Source organism: Typopeltis vanoorti, chromosome 20 (genome assembly GCF_054136105.1).
Source record: "Typopeltis vanoorti isolate ZY-2024b chromosome 20, IOZ_Tvanoo_1.0, whole genome shotgun sequence".
NCBI classification, from domain to species: Eukaryota; Metazoa; Arthropoda; class Arachnida; order Uropygi; family Thelyphonidae; genus Typopeltis; species Typopeltis vanoorti.
The window spans coordinates 16,192,812-16,220,464 of record NC_143568.1 but is presented as its reverse complement, the minus strand read 5'-3'; the positions used below and the strand labels follow the sequence as shown (position 1 = coordinate 16,220,464).

Genomic DNA, 27,653 nt, shown 5'->3' with positions numbered 1-27,653 from the left:
GGCTGGCCCCTCTATTTGAAACTTTGCCACCAATGAAGTGCTACTCCTCAGGGATCCATTATGTCACCTATCCTCTTTATCCTATACACAAACGACTTACTCTCAATCACCACGAATCTTATCAACAGCTTTGCCAATGATAGCAAACTCCATTCATCCTACTCTTTCAACAAACCGAAAAAGACCTTCTTAGCAATTGTCATCACTTTCTTATTCTTCTAATGTGCTTTGATATTTTGCTGCATGATCTGTAACCAATGCCTTACACACTGATATCTGTACCATCCTCCAGTGAGACAAGGATAACCTGGTCACTTTCAATGCCACTAAAATGCAGTTCTGACTTTTTTCTAACAAAAGGGATCTCAGTTTGCCTAGTAATGGTGATTTGTATATTAAAGGTAAGCTGGCAACTTACCTCTGTAATATACAAATCTCCAGACAGGAGCAGATCTCTCCTCAGACTGACATTTATTTCCAGCTTCTCCTGGCATAAACACATCACATTAATAGTTTCCTCATCCTCCAAAAAACTAGGTAATCCTTTTCTGTTCAAGATGCTGTTTCACACCTATCCAGCTAATAACCCTATGTAATCCACCTCAGAATACTCTTCAACATTTGGTGGTACACCTAAAACAATAAATTAAGAAAACTCATTAAAACTTATTTATTTGCACAATTGTTACCTAAGTTTCACAGGCATCTTCAATACAGAATTACAGAATGGCAATCAAACAATAACAGAAAATTCTAAAAAGTGCCACCTTAGCAGCTAATGTAAGACAACTGAAATAGTCAATAATTTCCTAACAAAATAAATAAATGAAATTTAAGGCACACACTCACAGTGGATTCCAGTTAACTGGGTCATATTGGGAATAGCATAATTTGGTCCAATTAAATGAAGTTGCACGTCAAGAATTCAAAAAAGTGTATGTACATAAGACAAAAGGCAAGTTTTTCACTTAAATTACTAACTTATAAGCTAATTGAATTGGTTTTAATTAAAGTAAAACATTTGCCAAGAAAATAATTTCATTTCCATATGTATTAAACACAGATGCAGTAAATGATGTTGGAAATGAATTGAGCATAGCTTCTTTTTTTTTTTGACTGACTGCAAATAAAATGAATACAAATGAAGATAAAGCATTGCTTTCCTGCATGAAATAGAAATATTCATGACCTAGTAATAAATTTCCTAGCATTCTGAGTAAGTAATCATTTAAGTTCAGGAGTGCCATCCTCATCACTTTCTTGTTCTTCTAATGTGTTTTGATGTTTTGCTGCAATTTCAGCCTCAAAATCTTCATTTTCATTATAGTATTGAAGACTATCAATGGGTGCAACACTATTCATAGTGTTTGATGTGTTTCACATCTAATGAGAAGTCAGTTTCACTATCAGCTGTATCTGGCATATTCATCATTAAAACCTGATAAGCAAAAGATTTTAATGGTCTTGTTTCTTATTCCTTGCCAACTATAGGCCATAAACTGTACTGCTTATAAAAGATTAACTTGTGTGCTGACCTTCTTAGCAATTGTCAAGAACCAGTAGATTTTTTACTGATTTCCATTGTAATTCTATGTCTCAACTCATTAGCCAATTCTTAAAAAATTCATGTGGCATTCATGCATTTTTTGTTTGCATGGTACTAAACTGATAAACTCTCCACTCTAATCCCTCTCTTATTCCAATAATTAACTGCTTTTGTTTACTAGTTCCTGTCATATTTGAACAACATAACATTGTTAAACAATTTATTGCTGTCAATGATCCAAACAGTGTAGTGTTATATAAGGCTATTTTATCATATCACCAAATCAGTTACAATAAAATAGCCCTATTTCATTAGTATTGTAGGTGTCATCTGCATTAAATTTTTGAAGCAAGATTACATGTTTTTCAAACACTGTTTAGTCGAGGTTACTGGTTGGTCCAATTAAATGAAGAAAATTCTTGTTTTATTCTCATTTATTTTTGTTCTTTCAGATTGTTTCAATAAAATGGCTATCCCAATTAACTGGAATCTACTGTGTGTGTGTGTGTGTGTGTGTGTGTGTGTGTGTGTGTGTGTGTGTGTGTGTGTGTGTGTGTGTGTGTGTGTGTGTGTGTATAAAGTTAGGAAAGGTTAGCAGATTTAAAAAAGTACTATCTCTGATAAAGGGGATAGACATAGACCATTTCCCAGGAGAACAGAACTGAGTACAGTAATCTAGATGTGGACATATCAGGATCTAACAAAGAGGAACAACTTCCTTATCTCTACTTGTTAGTGTGTTCTTCAATAGCTAAGTACAGTCATACCCCAAAGTTACGCAGTAGGCGGGACCAACAAAAAGCGCGCAAGTCGAATTCGCATAACTCGGGGTATAATTTTGCATGTAATTTATATAGACAAACATACAAAATATTAGTTAATTGGGACTAAAGGTTTACAAAAACGCCTATATTTTTTAAGAAATATAATCATAATTGTAGTTTTTCGTACATAAAAAAAAGATAATTATTTTGATGTCAATGGTTTCATAAAACCTAATGGATTCGTCTGACGGCATAATGTCTTTTCCTTGTCATGCAAAATTTCTTCATAGCAGGCTAATAATTTTTTTATTCCTTACCTTGTGGCTACAATTCGTTCCTTGTTAGAATCTATGTCCTCCAAAATCTGTAAACCTTTCTTTTATGATTGTTCTTACTGTGGATTCCTGTAGATCGAACTTCTTTACTGGCTCAAAAATTTTCATTGTGCCTTCAAAATCCTTAATAATGTTGAGTTTTGTTTCCAAAGTCAATGTTTTTCTTTTCTTGCTTCCTTTGGATAACATTATTTTTTATGTGATAAAATTTTTATCAAGAACATAACATTAAACAATCGCAAGGTTTGTAGACTATAAAAATCGTGTATGAATGGAGACCGTGCGAAACATGTCAGTGCTTGTTCACAGCATGTGCAACTCTGGCGAATGCGGCCGGCACTGGAAAGATACGACTAGTGGTGAGGCGTGAAGTGGGACGGGAATATGTACATATAAGAAACTGCGTAACTCCGAATTCACGTAAATCGGGGCATGACTGTAATCTTATGAGCTACCTTAGGAACCTTAGCAATGTCTTCTAAACTTAAACTCTCTATCTACCCCTAAATCCCTAGTTTCATCTATTTTTCTGGAGTACAGTTCCATCAATGTGATACACAGCTTGTAATCTATATATATCCCAAAATGCATAATTTTACATTTTCCACATTAAATTGACACTTATTATCTTTTGCCCATAATGACAGCTTATTTAAAACATCTTGCAAGATCACCATATTGCCTTCATTCACTATTACTCTACCTAATTTTGCAACAACTAAATATTTCCTTTCAGGTTATTTCCTACATCATTTCCTACATCATTTGTACATAATTTATGTACAAATTAAACAGCAGTGGTCCTAGCACCGAACCTTGTGGTACACCACTAGATTCTGCTTCACCGTATACCACTTTGTGATATCTGTCCAGCAGTCACTGTCTTATCCACATAAGCACTGTCATATGCATCCCCATTTGTTCTAATTTGTATAACAGAGATCAATGTGGTATTTGGTCAAATGCCTTTGCAAAATCTAGCAGAATCATCATATTACATTTCAATAATAAATCTAGTTTAATCCTTTATCCAAGTGTAAGCAAACAAAGATTTGTTTGCTTACACTTGGATAAAGGATTAAACTACATTTATTATAGTCTAACCAAGTGCAAAATAAACTTCCAACATCTTTCTCTAAATCCAGAGTAATTCAATAGTAAGGTGGTACACCTGTTGGTAACTTGTATAGGTAAATATGACCTCTCCTATTGCTTCTGCCTTAGTATCTCCACGTTTTGGGGTCTGCCTCCCACTGATGAGACCTCAATAAAGGTTGAAACCAGTCTGGGTACTGACACTTCCCTTAATGCATAGCAGTATACATGTCTGCAAGGAGATGTGCTTTGCATTATGGGAGATACTGAGATAAGGGGTGATGAGAGCTTGCTCCACCTTTGCTCGGAGTTGCCTGGTATTGCAGCACCTTACCTCAGTCCGGAAGATGTTTGCTTACACTTGGATAAAGGTTTAAACTAAATTTATCATATTCTAATCAAGTGCAAAATAAACTTCCAACATATTGCATTTCCTTTATCCAAATTTCCTTTATCCTGTTACTCTATTATAAAAAGTTAGTAAATTACTAAGACATGACCAACCCTTCAAATAGCCATGTTGCCCCTCATAGAATCATATATAGTTGGTTATGGTCTTGACATGGTTATTTAATGAAAGTCTTGCAGTGGGTAGGTTTCCTAAGGAGTGGAAAGAAGACAAAATAGTACTACTCCACAAGCATGGTTCTAAGACAGAAGTCTTCAACTATAGGCCAGTCTGTATAACTGTGGTTGTGGTCAAGGTGTTGGAGACATTTGTAAGGAATAGAATACAGAATTGGGTTGATGGACATAGCATTCTTTATGATGGTCAGCATGGATTTGTAAAGGGTAGGTCCTGTTTTAGTAATTAACTTGCATTTTATGGTAAGGTGACAAGTGTGTTAGATAAAGGAGAATCATATACAGTGATATTCTTAGCCTTTGCAAAAGCGTTTGATTGATTACCATATGATAATTTGGTGTACAAGTTACAGAGGATGGGAATAGATAGTATATTAATGTAGATGGATCAGAGATTGGCTCTCTGAACAATACCAGCAAGTTGTGTATGATAGAGCAGTATCTCAAAAATGAAGGGTAATCAGTGGCATGCCCCCAGGTTCTGTTCTTTAGACCCTCCTGTTTAACTTCTTTGTAAATGATATATCATGTGGACTGACTGGGAATCTTCAGTTATTTGCTGATGATGCAAAGTTGGGAAGAATTAAAAGTAGCACTGCTGATTCTGAATCCTTTCAGGAAGATTTGAATAGACTTTTTACTTGGACAAAAGAGTGGAGTTGTACATTATGAAAAATTATGGAGACAACTACCATGTTAGAGCAAAACTTTAATTTAATATAAACTAAAGTTTATATTAAACCATTTTGATTTCTATTAAACTAAAGTTTTGCTCTAACACAGTACTTGTCTCCATAACTTTTCATAATGTATTATGATCACTGTGTTAAGCATGAACGAAAAGTGGGGGTTGTAGTTTTAATATCAATAAGTGCAAGGTGTTGCATTTTGGAGTGCAGAAATATGAGGCTGTGTACTATATCGATGGTGCTGTACTGCAGGAAGTGGATAAGATTAGAGATTTGGGAGTGACGGTTGACATAGACTGAAGTTTACAGGGCATATTGCTAGTGTTGCAAAGGTTGCACATTGTAGTGCTGCTATGATAAGAAATACTCTAACATGCAAGGATAAAGAAGTGGTTGTACAACTATATAAGGCACTGGTCAGACCACACTTGGACTATTGTGCTCAGATCTAGTCACCTGCTTTTCAATGTGATGTGGATACATTGGAGAGGGCCAGAGATGAGTGACTAGATAATATCAGGAGTATGAAATGGTGGCTATAGAGAGAGGTTGAAGAAATGTGGATTGCAGAGTTTGGTGGATAGGAGGAAGAGAGGGGATATGATAGAGACATTTAAATTAGTGAGATGATTTTATCAGATTAATCCAGAGGGGATTATAAAAAGAGCAGAAGGTGAGAGGGGAAGAACAAGAGGTCATTCCTAGAATTTATGTAAAAGTGTAATGGAATGCATTACCAAAATGTGTTGTTAATGCAAGGAGTGTTAAGAATTTTAAGATTCTATATGATAAATACGTTGTCAGTTGAATGAACCTCTGAACCTCCCATGATGAGTCTGTTGACTCCATGGAAGGGTGTAATAATAATAATAATAATGTTATCCGACCATTCTTGAATTCTATTTTTGACCAATTTTTCCAGTACTTTTATCACCACTCCTGAGATAATGATTGGTATATAATTTGCTACTGCAATCTTAGAACCTCCCTTATGCAAAGCAATTATTTGACCTCTTTCCACTCATTTGGAAAGACCAGAGCTAAGACTTAATTTAAAGAGCCTATTCAGAGGTATTGCTAGTTTCCTTGCATATTCCTGAAAACATGAGCTAATATCCCATCTGATCCCACAGCTGTATTTACATTGAGATTCTGCAATATCCTAAGAACCTCCATTTCATTCACCTCTGTTCTCACCTAAGTCTTTGTCACACATGTCACAACATTAACCTCACTTGTATAATATGATATACACTTGCAAAGTAATCACTAAGTAACTCAACTATTTTATCTGCTTCTATCAAGGTTATTCTTCTATCCTCTTACTTGCCACATAACAAAAGAACTCTTAGATTTATTTTGGCCTGCTCAATTTCTTTTTGTAATCTGATTTTGCCTTCCTTACCATACTGGTCACCTTTCTTGCCTGACCCCTATACTACCCAGAGTAGTGGGTAGTGGCCCTTCCCTTAATGCATAACATTATATATATATCCGCAAGGAGATGTGTTTTGCATTATGGGAGATACTGAGATAGGAGTGATGTTATCTTGCTCCGCCTTTGCAACGAGTTGCCTGGTGTTGTACTACCTTACCCCAGTCTTGAAGATACTTTCAGGAACAAATTTTGTTTGCTCACACTTGAATAATAGATTAAACTAAATTTATTACAGTCTAACCAAGTGAAAAATAAACTTTCAACAGTATATTTTGTCTTATTGGCCTTGATCTCACACCAGACTGCTTAAAATGAACAGCCACTCTACTGCCTATTTCCTATTCTTTTTGGCTGCAATTCATCTGCTATCATCAGCAGTACCCCCCCTCCCATCCTATCTTCCTTGAAAATACTAAACCCTTCACATTCTATCCGTGTAACTACATCATTTGTTGTTTGCTAACCAATGCCAAAAACTTCCCCTTCTTGTTCCTAATACTTCTAGCATTAGTATATAGAAACTACAGCATCCCTTTAGTCCCTCCCACAACCACCTTTACTTCCTGAATTCACTACCCTATCCAATAGTTTTGCTTGAGACTTGATTCCACACTTGTTGGTCATTTTCACATTCATTTACCTCTCACACACATTCACCTGCATCCACCTTAATTGCTGAAGTTTTCTTGAATTTCCACTTCAGCATGCTCAGTGAACAAAGCTCTCTAAACACATAACACCAAAACCATTTAAATGCAGTCCATCAGCATTATACAAATGTTCCTTTCCATCAAACACAGCCGTAAGTCCACAACCTCTACATCATTCCTTCTGCACAACCTGCATATTGATTCACTTGCTATCAACACAGTCCTCCTCAATTTTCTTCTGTCATACTGTAGCAGGAGAATTATAATCTTCACCTTCCTCACTCTTCAATTTTGCTTAATCCAACAATTGCTTCACATCCTTCCACATGGAATACTTTTCGCCTCTCAGCTCATTAGTGCCAGCCAAGACAATTAGTTCTTTTGCCTTACTTTTTTGCATCTGGATGGCATGACTAATATCACTAATTTTTGCAACAGGGAAACATGATTTTTGTTATACTTTCATTAAATACTCCTCTGATCATAGATTCCCCATATATAATTTTCTCCTTACCTTGTTTTTCTTATATGTTGACATGATCTTGATTTTTACCTGAGGCCACCTGCTTCTTTCTCTTCTCTTCCCTGCTAATCTCTTGCTGCTTCTACAACTTTTCAATTTCGTGCTTTGTCCTCTGAAGGATAACATGCAAGTGCACCATTTCCTTATTTAGGTGTATTTCATTCTCCTGTATTTCCACTGCCAGATGTTCAATATTAATTCCAATATTAACGTTTTCCATTTTACCATCAATGCTATCTTCTTCCTCTTGTGCCTTATCTATTTGCCCTATCTATTTGGGGTCGGCCTTTTTACACGATGTGACATTACATGTGCAATCCCAACTGACTTGTCACAGAGCCTGATGTTGGGGGAGAAGAGTTATTTCTTGTCTGTAGAAGTGTGTATTCACAGGGCTGGTTTGCCTGTTCTGAGGGATGAAAAACCTGAATTTCTGGGAGGAAAAAACCCTCCACCTCCATATGAGACCAACTAACTCACCTCTAGTTGAAAGGGAGCAGATAAAGGTTCCTCACATCATGGACGGGAATTGAACCAACTGAGCTACAGAGGCTCTAATTTACCATCTACGCTATCTACTCTATTAACATTCATCTCATTCTCACCACCTAACTGGTACTCACTTTCGAAGCACTTAATACACACTTGCTCACCTGTTTCATTTTCCTTCAATAAATCCTTTAATTTTCGCAATGAATACATTACACATTACACTGTACAAAATCACAGAATCAAATCACCCAAGAATCACGTCTCTGCCTACCTTCTACCCAACACTTGAAGTTCACTATAACACCCTGATCCATTGGCTGCAGTAATGACGTTATAGCAAACTTTGAGGCATATCATTTACGTAGAATATTTGCCCAAGCAACTGAAGCACTGGATACAAATCCTGAAATAACACTTAGGGAATAGTGGAAGTCTTACAATGTTTATCATGCAAAAAGGGATATTGTAAAAGCTTGAAAAGATGTTATACTAACGTGTTTAAAAAGTGTGGAAAAAATTCTGTCCACAATTTGTTCCTGACAACCAAAGTTTTAAAAAGGATAAAACATTTAACGAATTCAGTGAAAAAAATTGTAAAACTTGTAAAACAGTTGGAAATAGAAGTCGATGAACAATTATTAAATGCTGATCTTAATGAACTGGAAGTTGCTAAAGTTACAGATAAAGAGGGACATGAAACCTCAGAACCAAAAAGGTTTTTATAGCAAAAAAGATGGTTGAAGTAGTTTGAGAACTGACTTCCTGTTTAGCTTGGTTTCAGAAAATGAATCCAAATGTCCTATTTTCTTAAAGTGCAATGAATGACTGAAGACACCTTTGCCTACTATACAGAAATTTATGAGGAAAAAAAGAAAGCAAAAGTTCAAATATCTCTTGACAGATTTTTATAATAACTAGCAACCAACTAACATGCAATAATACGTACCTTTTTATTTTTTAATTAAATGTAATCATAATACTGGTGGAGTATTTTGGACTATTTTTAGTTGATTATTCTTGATTTTCTTCTTTTATCCATAGAATGAGTTTGGATTATTGAAAGACACGAGTTAAAAGATAGTGTGCAGAGACAATTTCCTGTTAATATATTGTGTTGCCAACACTAAAATGTGGTCAAATTGTAAAATGTATTTGGCGTGTTCAGTGTTTAAAAATTATCAAATTGGATATGGTGTAAAATGTATGTATCTTATTTAATATAGGATGTTTATGCTTTTTTTACTATTCAGTATTTCTGCATTGCATTACATGTTTACTTTCTGCATATGTCTGGCAAGTAGTTCATCCTGGGGGAACCGGTTTGTTTAGTGCTTAGGGCAAGTTTGGATTTTTCTGACAGCTAAACACAAGGAACAAAGAGTATACATGAAATTTTGTTTTCTTTTGGGTAAAACTGTAGGTAAAATTATTGTTATTGCTTAGGCAAACCTTTAAAGATAAATGTAGAAAGTAAATACTTTCTACATTTATATCTCATCCTGAGATTTTTATTTAATAAGGTTAAAACACCTTATGGTAACTTGTTCTGGTAAAATACTTATAAGTTCCGTATTACTAAAATCTTGATATTTCTAGCCTGGCTCCCACTGATGAGACCTCAACAAAGGTCGAAACCGGTCTGGGTAGTGGCCCCCCTTGCCTTTAATACATAGCATCATACATCACCTCAAGGAAATGGGCTGTGCATTAAGGGTAAATATTAAGAATAGTGATCAGAGCTTATTCTACCTTTACCATAAGTTGCTTTGATTTGCACTACTTTGAGGGTCAGCTAGACTCGCAATACATGCAGGTGCAAACTTAACTCGCTTGTCTGTTTGCTTACTTGGGAAATTGGAGTAAAACCAGGTTTAAAACAGCTTGGTATCTTTAACATATATATATATTATTTAAATTAGGATTTACTCAGGATGTATACATTTATAAAAATAAATTTAACTGACTAGAACCTGAGAAAGTATAACAAAAACCTTTAATAAATCACGACTAGTTTCATCGGTGCTCCGACTTCTTCAGGTGAGAAATAAAAAACATAAGACATAAAAATAACAAGGTAAAAAACATGGACTCTCCAGCTTAATAAAAAGTAGAACAGTAACAGTCATATTTGAATAGGTGACCGCGTGCTACCGTTGGCATGAGTTGAATGTGTGCAACAGCTAATTTTAGAGCGCCAGTACTGGACCACTGTGCTATGGGAATCAGGCAAATTGTAGCTTAGATTGTTGTTCAAATATGAAGGGTCCAGAACTATTTCTTTTGATTCGATAATTCTTCTTTCAAATTCATCCTTGCATATATATAAATTAGTAGTGCGTTCCCAATCAACTTGATGTGGCTGTTCTTCAAGGTTAGAGTTTGCCGAGAAGAGGACATGACTGGAAAGGGCGCTTGCTCGTGTTCTACTGTAAGAGATGTCACGTCTATGTTCCTCAGGACGAAGTGAAACAGATTTATCTGCCTGGCCAAAATAAGGTCGACCACAGTCGCACAAAACTTTATAAACACCAGGAAAATGCAGTTGGTTGTGTTTTGGTCGACTCAGAAAGGAACGAAGTTTTGGCAGAGTAGTATAGTCGGTCTTTATGTTGAATTTCTTGAAAATCTTAGATAGTTTTGGGGTAAGAGAGAGCTGAAAAATGGTAACTGTATATGAGTGATAGGGTTGGAATCATCTTCTTGTCGAGGATGTTGGCGTGGTCTCAAACGTTTAGTGATGTTGTGAGACGAATATCCATTATTTAAGAAGGTGTTTTTCAGGAAGTTAAGCTCTGTTTGAAGGTCTTCTTCTGTAGAAGTGAGTGTGCTCTCAAAGGGCCTTGACTTCGTTCCTTCTCCGACCTCCATTCCTAAAGAACTCTTTCTTACAAAAGTTGAAAAGGCAGCTGCACAATTACCAAAACAAACTGCGAATCTACTTAGGATTGATGCCATCTTTACCATAAACAACAGTCGTCGTCCTACAGATAATCTATCTCTGACAGAAAGGAAAGCAATACACCAACTTCGTAACAACAATGACATTATTATCTTACCTGCTGATAAAGGGAATGCAACTGTAATCTTAGACAAAGCTGACTGCTGTTCAAAGATTAACAACTTATTAAGTTCTAATACGTATTCTAGGCTAGAAAGTGATCCCACAAGAGAACTTCATACCCTTACAAACAATCTTCTGAAATCAACTTCTGAACTTCCTAGACACACAAGACTATCTTATCTCTCTGCTCTCTCCATCTCCTCATTCCTCGGTTGTACAGCTTGCCTAAGATCCATAAGGCTGACACTCCTTTAATACCTATTGTGGAAGGTATTGACTCACCTACGTACAATCTGTCTAAATATCTTGCAGCTTCTTTAAAACATTTAGTTGGCAATTCCTCCTCCTTCATCAAAAACTCTGAAGATTTCATCACAAAAATAAAAAATTTGAATCTTATAGACTCTGACAGAATGGTGAGTTTTGACATCGTATCTCTGTTTAGAAATGTACCTACAGATGAAGTTCTGACTCTTCTTAAGGACAAGATTTCTAAAAAACATTTTTGCTCTTCTAACTCACTGCATCAATTCCAGCTATTTCTGCTATGAAGATAAAATATACAAACAAACTAGCAGGTTAGCTATGGGCAGCCCTCTATCCCCATTTTTAGCTAACATTTTTCTAGAAGATTTTGAAGAGAAAGTTATTTCTTCAGCTACTTTAAAACCTAAACTGTGGTTACGCTACATTGATGACGTCTTCCTTATCTGAGAACATAGTTTAGAGGAACTGCAAAACTTCCTAAACCATTTAAATAACCAACATCAGAACATTAAATTCACATCAGAACTAGAGATTAACGGCATTCTCCCATTCTTGGATCTAAAGATCAGCAGATTACCTGACTGTCTTAAATTTTCAATTTTTCGAAAAACCACCCACACTGATAGATATTTACATGGCTCTTCTCATCACTTCCCTCCTCAGAAACTGGGCATCATCTCCACCCTTCTTGACCATCCAGCAAGATGTCTCACTTCCACAGAAGAAGACCTTCAAACAGAGCTTAACTTCCTGAAAAACACCTTCTTACATAATGGATATTCGTCTCGCAACATCACTAAACGTTTGAGACCACGCCAACATCCTCGACAAGAAGATGATTCCAACCCTATCACTCATATACAGTTACCATTTATCAGCTCTCTTACCCCAAAACTATCTAAGACTTTGAAGAAATTCAACATAAAGACCGACTATACTACTCTGCCAAAAACTTCGTTCCTTTCTGAGTTGACCAAAACAGAACCAACTGCATTTTCCTGGTGTTTATAAAGTTTTGTACGACTGTGGTCGACCTTATTTTGGCCAGACAGATAAATCTGTTTCGCTTCGTCTTGAGGAACACAGATGTGACATCTCTTACAGTAGAACATGAGCGAGCACCCTTTCCAGTCATGTCCTCTTCTCAGCAAACTCTAACCTTGAAGAACAGCCACATCAAGTTGATTGGGAATGCACTACTAATTTATATATATGCAAGGATGAATTTGAAAGAAGAATTATCGAATCAAAAGAAATAGTTCTGGACCCTTCACATTTGAACAACAATCTAAGCTACAATTTGCCTGATTCCCATAGCGCAGTGGTCCAGTACTGGCACTCTAAAATTAGCTGTCGCACACATTCAACTCATGACAATGGTAGCACGCGGTCACCTATTCAAATATGACTGTTACTATTCTACTTTTTATTAAGCTGGAAAGTCCATGTTTTTTACCTTGTTATTTTTATGTCTTATGTTTTTTATTTTTCACCTGAAGAAGTCGGAGCACCAATGAAACTAGTCGTGATTTATTAAAGGTTTTTATTATACTTTCTCGGGTTCTAGTCAGTTAAATTTATTTTTATAAATATATATACATATATATATATATGAGGAGATACCTAAAAATAACTGGAATCTGAACTTGACAGGTGTGCATTTTCTAGTTACAGATGATGCTGCTAGGCATCGTGAGTGTGCAGTTTTCCATGCCAGTTTGGGTGAACTGGTTTGTTTAGTGCTTAGGGCAAGTTTGGATTTTTCTGATAGCTAAACACGAGGAACAGAGAGTATGCATGAAATTTTGTTTTCTTTTGGGTAAAACTATTGTTATTGCTTAGGCAAACCTTTAAAGATGACATTTTAGGTAAATACTGGTCTATAAATGGTTTTCCTGCTTCAAAATAACTGGAATTATTATAATTTTTTTTTAATTTATTAAAGTTTATAATACCATATTTTAGTCTCCTTCAAAGTACTCTCCATGTAAGTCAGTGCACTTGTCCCAATGTTTTTCAAAAATGGGGGAATGTCAGTTGAAGGCTAACCACGATTTGGCTGACTTTCAACAATCAGAAATAATGAAAACATCAAAAAGGTTTGCCAGGCAATCAATAAAAATCATCGAAAGACCATTGAGCAAGTTTCTAAAGAGATGAATTTGTCATGGAGTTTGTGCCACCGAATTTTAATAGAAGATTTGCAAATGAAACGTGTCTGCTAAGTTTGTGCCTCATTTGCTAACAGAGTGTGTGTGTACATATATATATAATTGTGTGAATGTTTGTGGCAATTTGAAGGAGCAAGTTCTTAATATTGACCAGAACTTTCTTTCAAAAGGGCAGCAATTTGTTGATGTGGACAAAGTGAAAGAAAGTCATTGGAGGCCATAAACAGTATTCCAGTTGAACAGTTCCAGAACTGTTTCCAGCATTGGAAAAAAAAAGTTGGGACAAGTGCACTGACTCACATGGAGAGTACTTTGAAGGAGACTAAAATATGGTATTATAAACTTTAATAAATTTTTAAAAATTATAATAATTCCAGTTATTTTTGGTTACATCCTTTACACCATTTGAAAATTTTTATTTTTACTCTTCAATATTCCTTCTGATGTTCTTGGAGTGTCACCACAATGTAGGTGAAAGAGCAATAGATACAAACATCCTTTGATTAGAAAAGACTTGGGTTCAATTCTCATTGTGATGTGAGAAATAGTTATAAGGGTATTTTAAAATGAAGATTCTTTTTTTTAAGGTTACACGGTGATAAGCAATCATATTTACGTATTTAGGGACACAAAACACACGTGTTGAAATTATTATTTTACTTATTATTACTAAAATAACACTTGATGTTTTGATCCCTGTATTGAAGTCATCATCAGAAAGATACATGTGTATAGGAAACCAAGCTACATGCTCTTGCACTCTATAAAGGTAAATTAAATCTATGCTGTTAATTGATCTTTTTCTTAGCCTGACCTCTAGTGATAAATAAATATACATATATATATATATAAATAAATAAATAAATAAAATTAATAAAAAAATAAAATAAAGTAAAATAAATAAAAAACTACAATAAACTCTGCTAAAGTCCTCCTGTACTAAGATTCTTCTGGATTTGTATAGTTCAGATCGTTATACTACGATTTTCTGCTGGACTTGTACATTTCAAGTTGCTATTAATGTTAAGGAGAAAAAAAAAGAAAAAAAAAACACTTCACCACATCTTCTTGTAATGAGATTTTTCTTTGGCTTGTTCTGGTTGCTATAAAGGTTGCAAATGGGTCCTCCACATTCTTGGAATGTTTAGACCATCATTTTTGTTCTGATTTGGATTATGTTTGAGCATTTCACATGCTTCCTTAAATTTCCTCTCAAACCAGGTTTTGGTGCAGTGTAGGGACTTGGTACCTTTCCAATCAATTCTATGGTATGTTTGGAGTGCACGGTCACATACACAAAAATTCTTATCATCACGACCCAACACAAAAATTAGGGGTCATAAGCACCCATAAACACAGAGCTCAAACTACTTGTTCAAATGAACAAGCTCTAAACCAGGAATATGAGATCATCAACCATACATTTATAAAAAAAAATGGATACAGTAAAAAAAAACATTCACATGGTCCTCCACAGAGATACCACTAAAAACAAAAAAGATTTCAAGAATGCTATTGCCATACTTTATGTTAAGAAGCATTTCTGAAAAAATAGAACACTACACAAATACAACATCAAAACCACCTTTAAACCCCTGACAAAATTAAGACACCTACTCAGTTCTTCTATAGATCCTCTTCCACACCTAGTCCACCCAGGGGTTTACAAAATACAATGCACATGTAACCTACCATACATACGGGAAACAGGACGAACCATCCCAATTAGGAAGGACTAACACAAATGACACATTAAATACCTCCATTTTGGAAAAACCGTTCTTTCTGACCACGCACTCCAAACATACCACAGAAGTGATTGGAAAGGTACCAAGTTCCTACGCTGCACCAAAACCTGGTTCGAGAGGAAATTTAAGGAAGCATGTGAAATGCTCAAACATAATCCAAATCTGAACAAAAGTGATGGTCTAACCATTCCAAGAATGTGGAGGACCCATTTACAACCTTTATAGCGACCAGAACAAGCCAAAGAAAAATCTCAATACAAGAAGACGTGGTAAAGTGTTTTTTTTTCTTTTTTCTTCTTAACATTCAATAGCAACTTGAAATGTACAAGTCCAGAAGAAAATTGTAGTATAACAATCTGAACTGTACAAAGCCAGAAGAATCTTAGTACGGGAGGACTTTAGCAGAGTTTATTGTAGTTTTTTATTTATTTATTTTTATTAATTTTATTTATTTATATGTATATTTTTATCACTAGAGGTCAGGCTAAGAAAAAGCTCAATTAACAGCATAGATTTAATTTACCTTTATAGAGTGCAAGAGCATGTACTTGGTTTCCTATACACATCTTTCTGATGATGACCTCAATACAGGGGTCAAAACATCAAGTGTTATTTAATTAATGATAAGTAAAATAATCATTTCAATGTGTGTGTATCGTGTCCTTAAATTCGTAAATATGAATTCAAATGAAGATGAATCAATTAATCTCATATGCAAAAATGCATGATTTTATCTCTCAGAAATTTGGGTTTTATTTACTTCAAAACATAAACCAGCCTGTGAACATAATCAAATCAGTAGACAAAAATATACTTGAAAGATGAGTGGAAATCAGAGTGAATGATATAGGCACATAAACACAAGAAAGATATTTAATTAACCAAATATTTCAGTCTGGAAATAGCAGACCATCCTCAGTGGTATTACAAGAACAGTTTTTAAAAAAATACAAGCTAGAATACTAACATTAGATCGTTAAAAATAGAACACGGTGCGTGATGTTATATCATTCAGTATGAAATGGATTTTTTTTCCTTTTTTTTTTTTCTTTCTTGTGTTCACGTGCATATATCATTCAGTCTTATGTCACAAGAATCCTTAAAACGAAAATCAGAGTGTCCGTGTAGTTTAGAGTGGCCTCCCTTTTATTACATGGAGATACCATATTAATAAAACAAATAATACTATTATTATACAATGATTTCATGGAAGTTTTATCTACTATTATGAAGATTAAGAGATCTTCATTATAAGAGGATTTTTTCAACATTTTCACCAATATTCCAAAATTAAATTTTAATTTTTGTCAATGTTTATATAAATTTCAATGTGTCCAATCATGCATTCTCTAAACATGTTTAACATTCTATTATTCAAAGTGAATGTGATTGTCAATCCAAAATAACAGAGAAAATGCTAGTTTTTTATCTTCAAAGGGACAGAAAGGAAAACATTACCTCAAGTATCAAATTCTTGATAATTGAGGTATTTGATGAGGCTTGAGAAGTTCAAAATGAGACTTGCCAGTAAGTGTAACTTTTTTTTTTCATATCAAAATGTACAGCATATTTTTAGCATCATGGATAAGATAAGAATCACATAATCTAGAAGCTTTATTCTAGGGACTAACCATGATTCTTTTTCTCAAAATTCATGAGATAACACAAGAAAACGATTAACAATATTTATTAAAAAGCCATATTTCGATCTGAAAATTACAGATCATCATCAGTGGCAACAAGCAGTAGAATACAAGGCAGAACTAGAACAATGGACTAATTTAAAACAGTGAGAGCCATGTGATGTTATACATAAAACAGTGCAAAGAAATAAAGAAAACACATTAGTTATTACTTAATTGTATTATTAATTAATTGATTAAAAAAATTAGTGATGTGATTAGAATAAGACTTTCCCATATTTTCAATAGTAAGAGGCAGTCATTCTGATTGATGTTCAAACAATGAAGAAAGGCTTTGACATTTTCTTTAAATAAATGTTCTAACTTATAGCGACACAGATGGAATAAGCATGTTTCAGACCATAGGATGTATTGGTTGGTATCCATTCCATATTATAAAGGTCAGATTTCTCAGATTTCCTATTGATGATGATGTAGGATTGGTGTTCTTTTATTCTTTTCTCCACTGAACGTCCAGTTTGTCTGAAGTAAGAGAAATTACAGTAAAACAGAATTTGGTAGATGGCAGGAAGAGCCAGAGGACAGTGTTTATCTTTAGAAGACGGCAACCATGATGATAGTTTGTTGAATGCAATAAATGTCAATACCAGATTATACTGATGAAGAATTCTAGAGATTAGTTCCGAGATGCCTGAAATGTATGAGATAGGTTATTTCTTTCTATATATAATCGTTTTCCAAACATTTCCAGCCTGACATACAAAATTTGTGCCAATTTTAAAACGCTGTGTGTGACAGATAGTACCATCTATGGGGAGCTTGGTGTACCAGTTTCAACTCTCTACCTGCATCATTCGGTTGGAGGACTTGTTTGGCTAACACGTGGCAAATTAAGTAGCCATAATGCTAAAAACTGAGTGCTATCAAACAGCGATTGACTGATGTTTATGGGGAAGCTTCTCCTTCATATTCCACTGTGAAGGAATGGGCTAAACAGTTTCATCTAGGAAGAGAGAGCATTGAAGATGATCCTTGTGACGGTTGGCCCTGTGGAAGTTATGGCTGAGGAAAATGTCTCTCTTGTGGAGGACAAACAGCTCAATGACAGACGGCTGAAGCTCAAATAAATCTCAGCAAAGTTGGGATTTTCTATAACAACTGTCTTTCACATCATTCACGAGAAGCTTCACATGATGAAAGTCAGTGCAAGGTGGGTTCCCTGACTTCTCTCTTCAGTCGAAAAAAAATCATCATGTGACCTGTTCCCACAAGTTTTTAGAGCTTTTCCAAGAGAATCAGAGAGAAGCACTGGAATCCATTGTCACAGGGAATGAAACCATGGTGCTTTATTATGATCCTCTTTCCAAAAAGGGAATCTATGAAATGGCGCAAACCAGGTGAAGCACTGCCAAGAAAATCCAACATCACTCAGTCCACCAAGAAGATCATGGCAACAATCTTTTGTAATTGCTGGTGAATTGATTGACTTCAAGGAAAGGAATACACCGGAATTGCAGAATATTATGTTTTACTCCTGCACAACCTGTGCGACGCCATAAAGGAGAAGAGATGATGAATGCTGAGTCATGGTGTTCGCCTGCTTCACAACAATGCTCCCATTCATACAGCTATTGTTGTGAAGGCTGCAGTGAAGGACTGAGACTTCCAGGAGATTGAATACCCACCCTACAGCCCAAGATCTAGCGCCCAGTGACTACTAGCTCTTCTCGAAAATGAAGACTGTGGAAGAAAATTTGCAGATGACAATGAGGCGAAAGATGCAGTTTTAGGCCATTTTGCAGACAAAATGAGACTATTTTTTTAAAGGCAAGAAATATTAATTCAAAGATGTGAAAAGTGTGCTGAAGTAAAGGGAGATGTTGAAAAAATGACACAGTTGTTTTCTTTCTATCACCTCTAAAAGTTAGTCAGGCCAGAAACTTATGGAACCACCCTCGTAAGTAACAGATTCTACATACTGTTTCCTTATTATTTGAGCTAGGGTTATAGGAATGAAAAATGCATGGTGGTTCACTCTGAAAAATCATTGAGATTCATATATTGTTTGATATTCAAAAGTTCTTGCTGTAGTTATTGAGATGTAGAACATAAGGTGTGAGCACAACTTACTAAAGTTTTAATAATTCCAGTCTTCTGACAGGGATGGTGAGCAGATTTGCTATTAAATATAGTGTCCAGCGAAGATAGGTTTTTCGAAAACATGGAAATAAATTAGCTCATCTGATAATGAGTGGTACAGTAGGATGCGTAGGAAGGATGATTTGTTTTTTCCATTTCATCAGGTGAACTAATTACATATGATTGTATATAGAAAGAAATAACCTAAAAGGTGATCCCTCTTTCACAGGTGCTCTGTTTCTGCATTATGCCTTTTTTAATAGATATTTCCGTGGATTGCTCTGACTATCGCCATTCCACATTTCAACTCCAAACATATCAAACCAACTTCTCATCTTTTCCTTCATTCTATTTCCCTCTGTTCTTTGGAAGAGGTTTCCCATACTGTTTCTCCAAATGAATACAATCCCCCAGCTTTTCAAGAAACTTCTTAACGGATTCATTCTTTCTCCTTAACCACTTGCCCACATGTCACTGTTGTGTTACAGGTTTGACCACTTGTGTATGGTAATATTATGTTGAACTCATGATATTAACAAACTAGATCATTTCACAGAACATTCAAACCAAATCATATATAACAGATGGGAAACCACATGTACTCCTCACATTCTACACATTCATTTCAGTAGAAGGACATACAGAGTACTAAACCAACTCCCATTCCATAGCTACTATCCCATCTGTCCAATCATGGCAAGTTAAATCTGATGAGAATTATGGGGTAATTTCTGACTCTTATAAGATGCAGTCCTCCTACAGAAAGAAAGGCAGAGTTCAGCAAGCGATGTTCTGGCACACATTTTTACAGCTATGGATGCTCGGACTCTTGGTTAAGAAAAGTGAACAACTCTTTTGTGCAATCTCCTATTCTTTTTTAATTTATGGTCTGTGTTTCTTTTCTACATTACATTTCCATCTTTTAATGATATAAGATGGGAATTTTTCAAAGTGCTCTATAGCAACACTGAAGATAAATATCCCAACTTCTCAAAACCTTCTCTATTTAATGCCTAAAAAACTTAATTTTCCTGAAATTTTCTATTAGTTAAAAGTATTAATTTTTGTTTTAACAATAAACCATATTCAAAACTCACCTGTTCCTTAAGTGCATTTCTGTAATAATTACTGTCTGATGCATAAATATTTTTGTTTGTAGTTGTCATACTATTCAATTCATAAGGTTTACTATCAGGTATTCCGAATGGATGATTTTCTTTCTTACACGGGAAATCAAAAGACTCAGAATTTCTACTTCTTTCTAAAGCTTAATAGGAGAAGGAGAAAGAAAAGAAGAAACAAATCAGTTATGCTAAAATGTTATTATAAACAGTTAAGTTAATATAACTTAACTATTTGTTTTTTGGAAAGGAAGGAAACTAACAGTAGATGTGCCAGACAATGGAAAATCAAATTACTGACATGTACCATCAAGGGGTGTACAGGATATTATGATAGCACTACATGAAAAATTTATCATTACTAATTTCCTAACAACAATTTTCCTCCACATCAATCTGTTATTTGTCAAGACTCCAACATTATCAGATCTTATATTTCTGCCTTCTAAAACACTTTTTATTGTATCAATCAACCTAGGTCTTCCTGTAGGTCTATTTGCTGCCAAACTGACAGAGAACACTTGCTTTGCTAATCTTTCCCATTCTGTTTAAGTGACAACTAATGCATTCCTGGATGCTAACAATGTCAAGTTCTTTCCTAATATCTTCATTTTTAATATGATATTGCCACTGATGCCATCTGTTCACACCTCTAATCTTTCTAAGGAGTCTCATATCCGTGGTCTCTAGTCTTTGGTCAAGTGTTTTATTTCTAGCCCAGCTCTCAGATCCATAAGTCAAAATTGGTTTGAACACTGTTTGTATACAGCCGATTTAGTGTTCAGACTAATTTCTCTCTTATTTCATATGAATTTATTCAATTGAATTCCTACCATACCAGCTTTGTTGATTCTGTTGTCTATTTCCATATTAAATTTATCATCTCCACTAAAAAATGTGCATAAGTAGTGGAATGTTTTAATTGTTCTATACATTCTCCATTCACAAAGCAACTGATATTTTCAACACTTCTGCCTATTTCGTTGTCTTTGTCTTTTTATTGCTGACCTTCATACCATATCTATTACAACAGTTATTCAATTTAGTCAGGGAATCTTGCAGACTTGTACTGGATTTATTTAAAAGTATAACTTCATCTGCATAAAGTAAAGAGCTGCATCTCCAATTTTGATATCAGGTTTAATACCATTTTCCTTCAAAATGTGATCCATATAGATAATGAATAACAGAGAGTATAATGTACATCCCTGTCTGACACCAGATTTAATATTAAACCATCTTCCTGTACTTCCTTCAATTCTAACTGCTGACTTACAACTCAAATAAAGAGTAAGTATTGCTTAATATAATGCCCCACTGACACCATATAACTGTAGCATTTTGAATAGCTTCTCTCTTGGCACCTCATCATATGTCTTTTCCATATCCACAAAAACAGATTTTTGTTATGTTCCCTTGATTTCTCAACTATTTGTCATAAAGTGAAAATCTGAACCTGACAGCTTCAATTTGCCCTGAATCCAGTTTGTTCTTCACCAAGCTTCCCTTCCACAATCCCTCTCAACCGTTTCTCAAGTATTCATGCATCAATATTACCAAGAACACTCAGTAGGGAAATACCTCTAATTCTCACATTCAGTTTTATTTCCCTTTTTTATACATGGGTACTAAGAGAGCTCTACTCCAATCATCTGGAATATGTCACTCTGTCCAGGCCTTCTGAACTATGCAGTGCAGCCACTGCAAGACTTTTATATCTCCATATTTGAGCATTTCTGGTCGAATATCATCTACTTCAACTGCCTTTACATTTCAGGGTTTAGATGGCTTTTTCAATTTGATGTATGGATATGTATTCCTCATTGAATGTCTGTTGAGCGTTTATTACCACTGTGATGTCATCACTGCTTGTTTCATTTAGCAGTCTTTGAAAGTAATACTCCATACATCAAGGATATCTTTTATTCTAGTTTTCACGTCACCTTTATCATCTCTAATTCCTTTTAAGCACTCTTTCCTCCATTTCTGAGCTTCTTCAACAACTTCAAGAATATCTTGCCACCTTCTTGATATTTATTTTCTATGTTTTTACCAAAGTCTTATCATGACTTTTGTTTAACTAGTTTTACACAGCGTTTAGTTTTCTTACATTTGTCTCTGTATTCTCTAAGAGCATAAACTGACTTATTCGCCAGGAAATTTTGATATGCTTCCTTCTTTTCCTTCACTGCCTCTTTAACTTCCTGTGTCCACCATGGAGTTCTGATTTTTCTATCCTTGCAGACAACCTCACCATAGGCCTCTTGGGTTGAATCAATCAATGTTTTCTTCACAGCTTGTCAATGAATCTCCAAGGTTTGGTTCCTGTTCTCAAACTCATTTTTTCTTGATTGTTTCTATATTTTAGTTTATAGTTCACATCTGAGAGCTGCTCAACTTTTATTTGCTTTAAAACCTTCTTACATGTTCTTCTTTTCAATATGAAATTTAATTATATCCTACTCAAGAATAAATGGTGATCACTTTCAATTTAAAATTCTTTGTACCCTCTAGTTTCCTGCACCAGTGAGAAAACATTACTATCAACAATAACATATAAATTAAGGATGCTATGAAATAATATTCTTGGTTTAATCCTATCCAAGTGTACGCAAACAAAGTTTGCACCTGAAGTATTTCCATAATGCATAGCATTATACATGTATATAAGGAACATGCTTTGCATTATCGGATACTAAGGCAAGTGAAGTCATTAGGTTCTATGAACGAGTTGTCCTGTCCTGAAAATACTTCAGGTGCAAACTTTGTTTGCTTGCACTTGAATAAACTTTGTTTACACTTAGCCAGCCTGGTTGGTTGAGTGGTCAGCGTATCTGCTCTCCATCCAAAAGGCTGTGGGTTCGAATCCCGCAGTGGGTTTGGATGTTTGTGATTGCCTGTGAAAATAGTGGTGGTGGCCGGTGGTAGATAGCGCTGGTGTAAATGATGAAGGTAGTTGCGGTTAGTGGAGATGGAGAATTGTATAACAGGTGCCCTCCTTCGACGAGTCTTTGAACCCCCTGGAGGTAATAATAGCTGGCCTGGTTCGCCGAGTGGTTAGCGTATCCACTCTCCAGCCAAAAGGCTGCGGTTTCAAATTTCCTTGTGGGCATGGATGTTTGTGATTGTCTGTGAAAATACTAGTAGTGGTGGCAGGCAGATTGATTGGTGGAGATAGAGTTGTAGAGTAGGTGCCCTCCCTTGATGAGTCTTTGGATTCCCTGGAGGTGTCACGTAATAATAATAGTAAAGGATTAAACCAAGAATATAATTTCTTTGCATCTTTCATTTATAGTACTGTATAATCAAGTGGAAAAACTTCCAACAACAATAACACAGTCAATGAGACTTTTCTTATTTCTTGCCTCTTCTCTCCATGTGAATTTTTGCACATTTTTATGTTGGAACATTGTGTTAGTAATAACCAATCCATGTCCTGAGCAGATTTCCAACAGGTGTTTGCCATTATTATTATTAACTTTGCTCTTTTCTCCGAATTTTCCTAAAATATTTTTGTATGTCTGACAATTGTTTCTTACTCTGCTATTTAGATCCCCAATAAGGACCAACTTTTCCTTTTTCATTGTGTCAGTTGCTTTTTCTAAAGCCTCAAAAAATTCCTCCACTTCTATCTTAGTAGAACCTGTTGTGAGAACATAGGCACAAATAAGTCTCATTGTCCAGTTCCCCATTCTAATATTTGCCCACATAACTTTATTCTCCTTCATTTCCTTGATTGTTATTGCCTTATTGCTTAGAAAGATCTCACAAGTTTGTGTCTTTTTTGTTTCAGTCACCCCTATTATGATGATCTGGTACTTATCCAATTCCTCAGCCAGCTCCATTTCTTTGCCATTCAAGCTTCTTATGTTGATAGTACCAATCTTAAACTCTGGTGATGTTGGATTCGGATCTGTTCCAGTAGCTGGCTTTTTGCTGTTTGTCCTGGTTTCCTGGCAAAAACATTGAGGGCCTTGTTTAACTGGGCAATGCCTCAGCTAGCATGAAATTCTGTCATGTTGCCATCATTTTACATTGTGGTTTAAGCCAGTAAAAATACAATTTGGTCGGCTAAAATCTCAAGCTGCTAGCCCATCTAGTTTGTTCAGGATCCAGGTAGATACCTAACAGAGCACACCATGAGAAGGTGAGGATTGGACATTAGGTCAGAAGCCCTGGTCGGTTCTCTGCATCCCTTTAAAGGTTATGTGGAGGTCTCCTGTCAGTTATACAGCTTTGTCCCTCAAGCACCCGAAAGGAATAAGATATTAATAATTACTTTAATCATAAAACACAAAATTTTATGTTAATCATCTTAATTACAGAGGACTTCAGGTTTAAAAATGAAAACTAGTAGCTAAACAGCAAAAGATTAGTAAGGTAACAACCACTATGTAGCTATACAGGAATCTGATCATTTAAAAAATATTTCTAATTATGTATTGCATTGTTAAGCATGTTGTGCATGTTTATGCATTCATATATTCTTGTCTCAAAACATGTCATTCAAGATATTTCTAACAATGAGGGGAGTAGAGGCTTCATTACTCTTCCATATATTAATTCTATTTCCATAAAACTTGCAAAAATACTTAGAGAACATAAAATCAAAACAGTGTCATCCCTCTTATCAGGATGAGATTACTACTCCGATCTGTAAAATCTCAACGTGACCCACTAAAATATCCAGGTATTTTCTCACTAGGGTGTGAATGCAAGGCAATATATTATGGACAGACAGAAAAATTTATCAAGCAACACATTAAAGAATGCATAAGAGATATTGAATACTAAATAAATGAGGCCTCAGAGAGTACAGGAGACAGACGACAGACCAATAGATGAGTCAGCAGCGAGACATCAAATGTAATGGGATAAATCTGAACTATTACACTGTTACTAGCACTGGATTCAAAACACCTAAATATAAACCTTAATATCAACTTGATGGAATACATTCTAGCTATTGCTAGCCAAACATGTGAAAAACAACAACAATCCAATGCATAATTAGAAATATTTTTTTAAAATCATCAGATTGTATAGCTACATGGCGGTTGTCATTTTTACAGCAAATATGTAATTAGGAGAAAACATGTTTTTTGATTTAGGTAATTATTAATATCTTTTCCAGTTTTCTGCCTTATGAACTCTTATTTATCTATCCATGAACCAGCAAAGTCATACATACTGTGTGTGTGTGTGTGTGTGTGTGTGTGTGTGTGTGTGTGTGTGTGTGTGTGTGTGTGTGTGTGTGTGTGTGTGTGTGTGTGTGTGTGAATAAATAAAGAAAACCTTTAATTACAAGGGTTCAACATTGTAGAACAACTTCAGAAATGAATCATAGAATATAAAATAAATACAGTAGCAATACTAACATTACAATACAGAAAGAAAAAAGTTCAGAAGTCTCAAGCCAGGGTTTTACATTAAGTCAGCTGGCTGATAAATTATGCATTTCAGATGGTTCCTTAAAAATTCTTTTGAATTAATATTTGGCTTCATAAAATTTAATCTGTTTCTCTACATAATTAGTATAATTGGCCATTAAAGCTAATTTACAATATTTATTGTAGAAACTGCTGTTGGTATACCAACAGCAGTTTTCTTAGCAAAGGAAGAGTGCTTCATAAAAATCAGTATAAATAATGCACCTGAAGTAGCATTTAAATTTTATATAATTTAATCTAAGCTCTATTATATGCAGCTTGGCAGTATAGTTATATTCTGAAGGGATTTTATTAGATATTATCTCATCTGAGAAGATAATGGCAAACACTGCTAAAGACTAATTTTGAATCATCAGCATTGCTATTATTCTCAGAGTTGTATTTTATTATTATTATTATTACTACGGGCTACTCCAGGGAGTCCTTAGACTCATCGAGGGAGGCCCTAAACATCATGTTCACACAACTGTTCAACATTCTCAGAGTATCTATCATACCTTGTCTTGAACTCACTCACTGTCATAGCACCCACAACAGACTCTGGCAGCTTATTCCACTCATTTACCACTCTAAAAGTAAAGAACCCAGCTCTAACACCCCTGCTAACCACGCTCTTGCCCAGCTTCCATGGGTGTCCCCTAGTTCTCCCACCACCAGTCCTGATCTCAAAAATATCCTGAATTAATCCTATAGAATCCTTTTAGTAATTTGAATGTCTCAATCATATCTCCCCTTTTCCACCTATCAACTAGTTTCTGCAACCCACAAATCTTCAACCTGTTCTCATATGGTTCATTCCATAGACCTGCTAGTATCTTAGTCACTCGCCTCTGGATCCTCTCCACCTCCTTCCAATCAAGAAGGAACCGAGGTGACCAAATCTGGGCACAGTAGTCGAGATGAGGTCTTATCAGGGCTCGGTATACAGAGGTACAATAACTTGCTTGTCTCTGCTCGTCAAGGTATTTTTCAACAACCAAGTGAGTTGATGAGCTGATTTAGCTACTTTCGCAATGTGCCCCCTAAACTTCATCTCCCTATCCACCAACACTCCCAAGTCCCTGGCCTCATCAATCTCTTGGAGTACAGTTCCACCAATGTGGTATACTGCTGCTAATCTTTTCACTCCGAAATGCATAACCTTACATTTTGTCACATTAAATTGACATCCATTCTCCTTAGTCCAGAACTCCAATCGATCTAAGTCATCTTGCAAGACTTTGACATCTTCTACATTCACTATCGCCCTACCCAACTTTGCATCATCAGCGAACAAATGAACTGTCCCACTTAGACCGTTCCCTATATTGTTAATGAACAGATTAAACAGCAGTGGTCCAAGAACAGAACCCTGTGGCACACCACTAGTCACAGGCCGTCTTTTGGACTCTACTCCTGAATATACTACTCTTTGATATCTCTCCATCAACCACCCAGCTATCCATCTCACCAACCCTATATCCATTCCCATATGTTGTAGTTTACGGATTAGAATTCCATGTGGTATCCTGTCAAACGCCTTTGCCAGGTCCAGCAGTATCACTGTAAACCCATTTCCCTTATCCAGTTCAGCCGTCACCTTGTTATAAAACTTGAGCAAGTTACTGAGGCATGATCTACCCTTCACAAAGCCATGCTGTCCTCTGTACAGTATCTCATTTTCATCAATCCATTCCTTATTTTTCCCTTGACTACTTTCTCCAAGACCTTGATAACGACTCCTGATATGCTGATCGGTCAGTAATTTGCAACCATAGTCTTGGATCCTCCTTTATGCAGTGAAACTATTTTCCCCTCTTTCCATGCCTTCGGGACTAAGCCAGACCCAAGACTTAGATTAAACAACATGGTCAAGGGCACTGATAATTCCTTAGCCACTTCATGCATGACCCTTGCCGGTATACCATCCAATCCCACAGATGTATTCACATTAAGG

At 35.6% G+C, this 27,653-nt stretch overlaps 1 protein-coding gene across 7 annotated transcripts in view; it reads right to left on the bottom strand.

Moving 5' to 3' along the window:
- LOC150095252 (uncharacterized) overlaps positions 1–27,653 on the bottom strand; it is a 542,725-nt gene that overhangs the window by 145,339 nt on the left and 369,733 nt on the right. For all 7 annotated transcript variants that reach the window (XM_090410531.1, XM_090410526.1, XM_090410528.1 and 4 more), the window contains one exon: positions 20,244–20,413. In XM_090410531.1, coding sequence (XP_090266657.1) covers positions 20,244–20,413 — 170 coding nt within the window. The remainder of the gene's footprint in view (positions 1–20,243; positions 20,414–27,653) is intronic.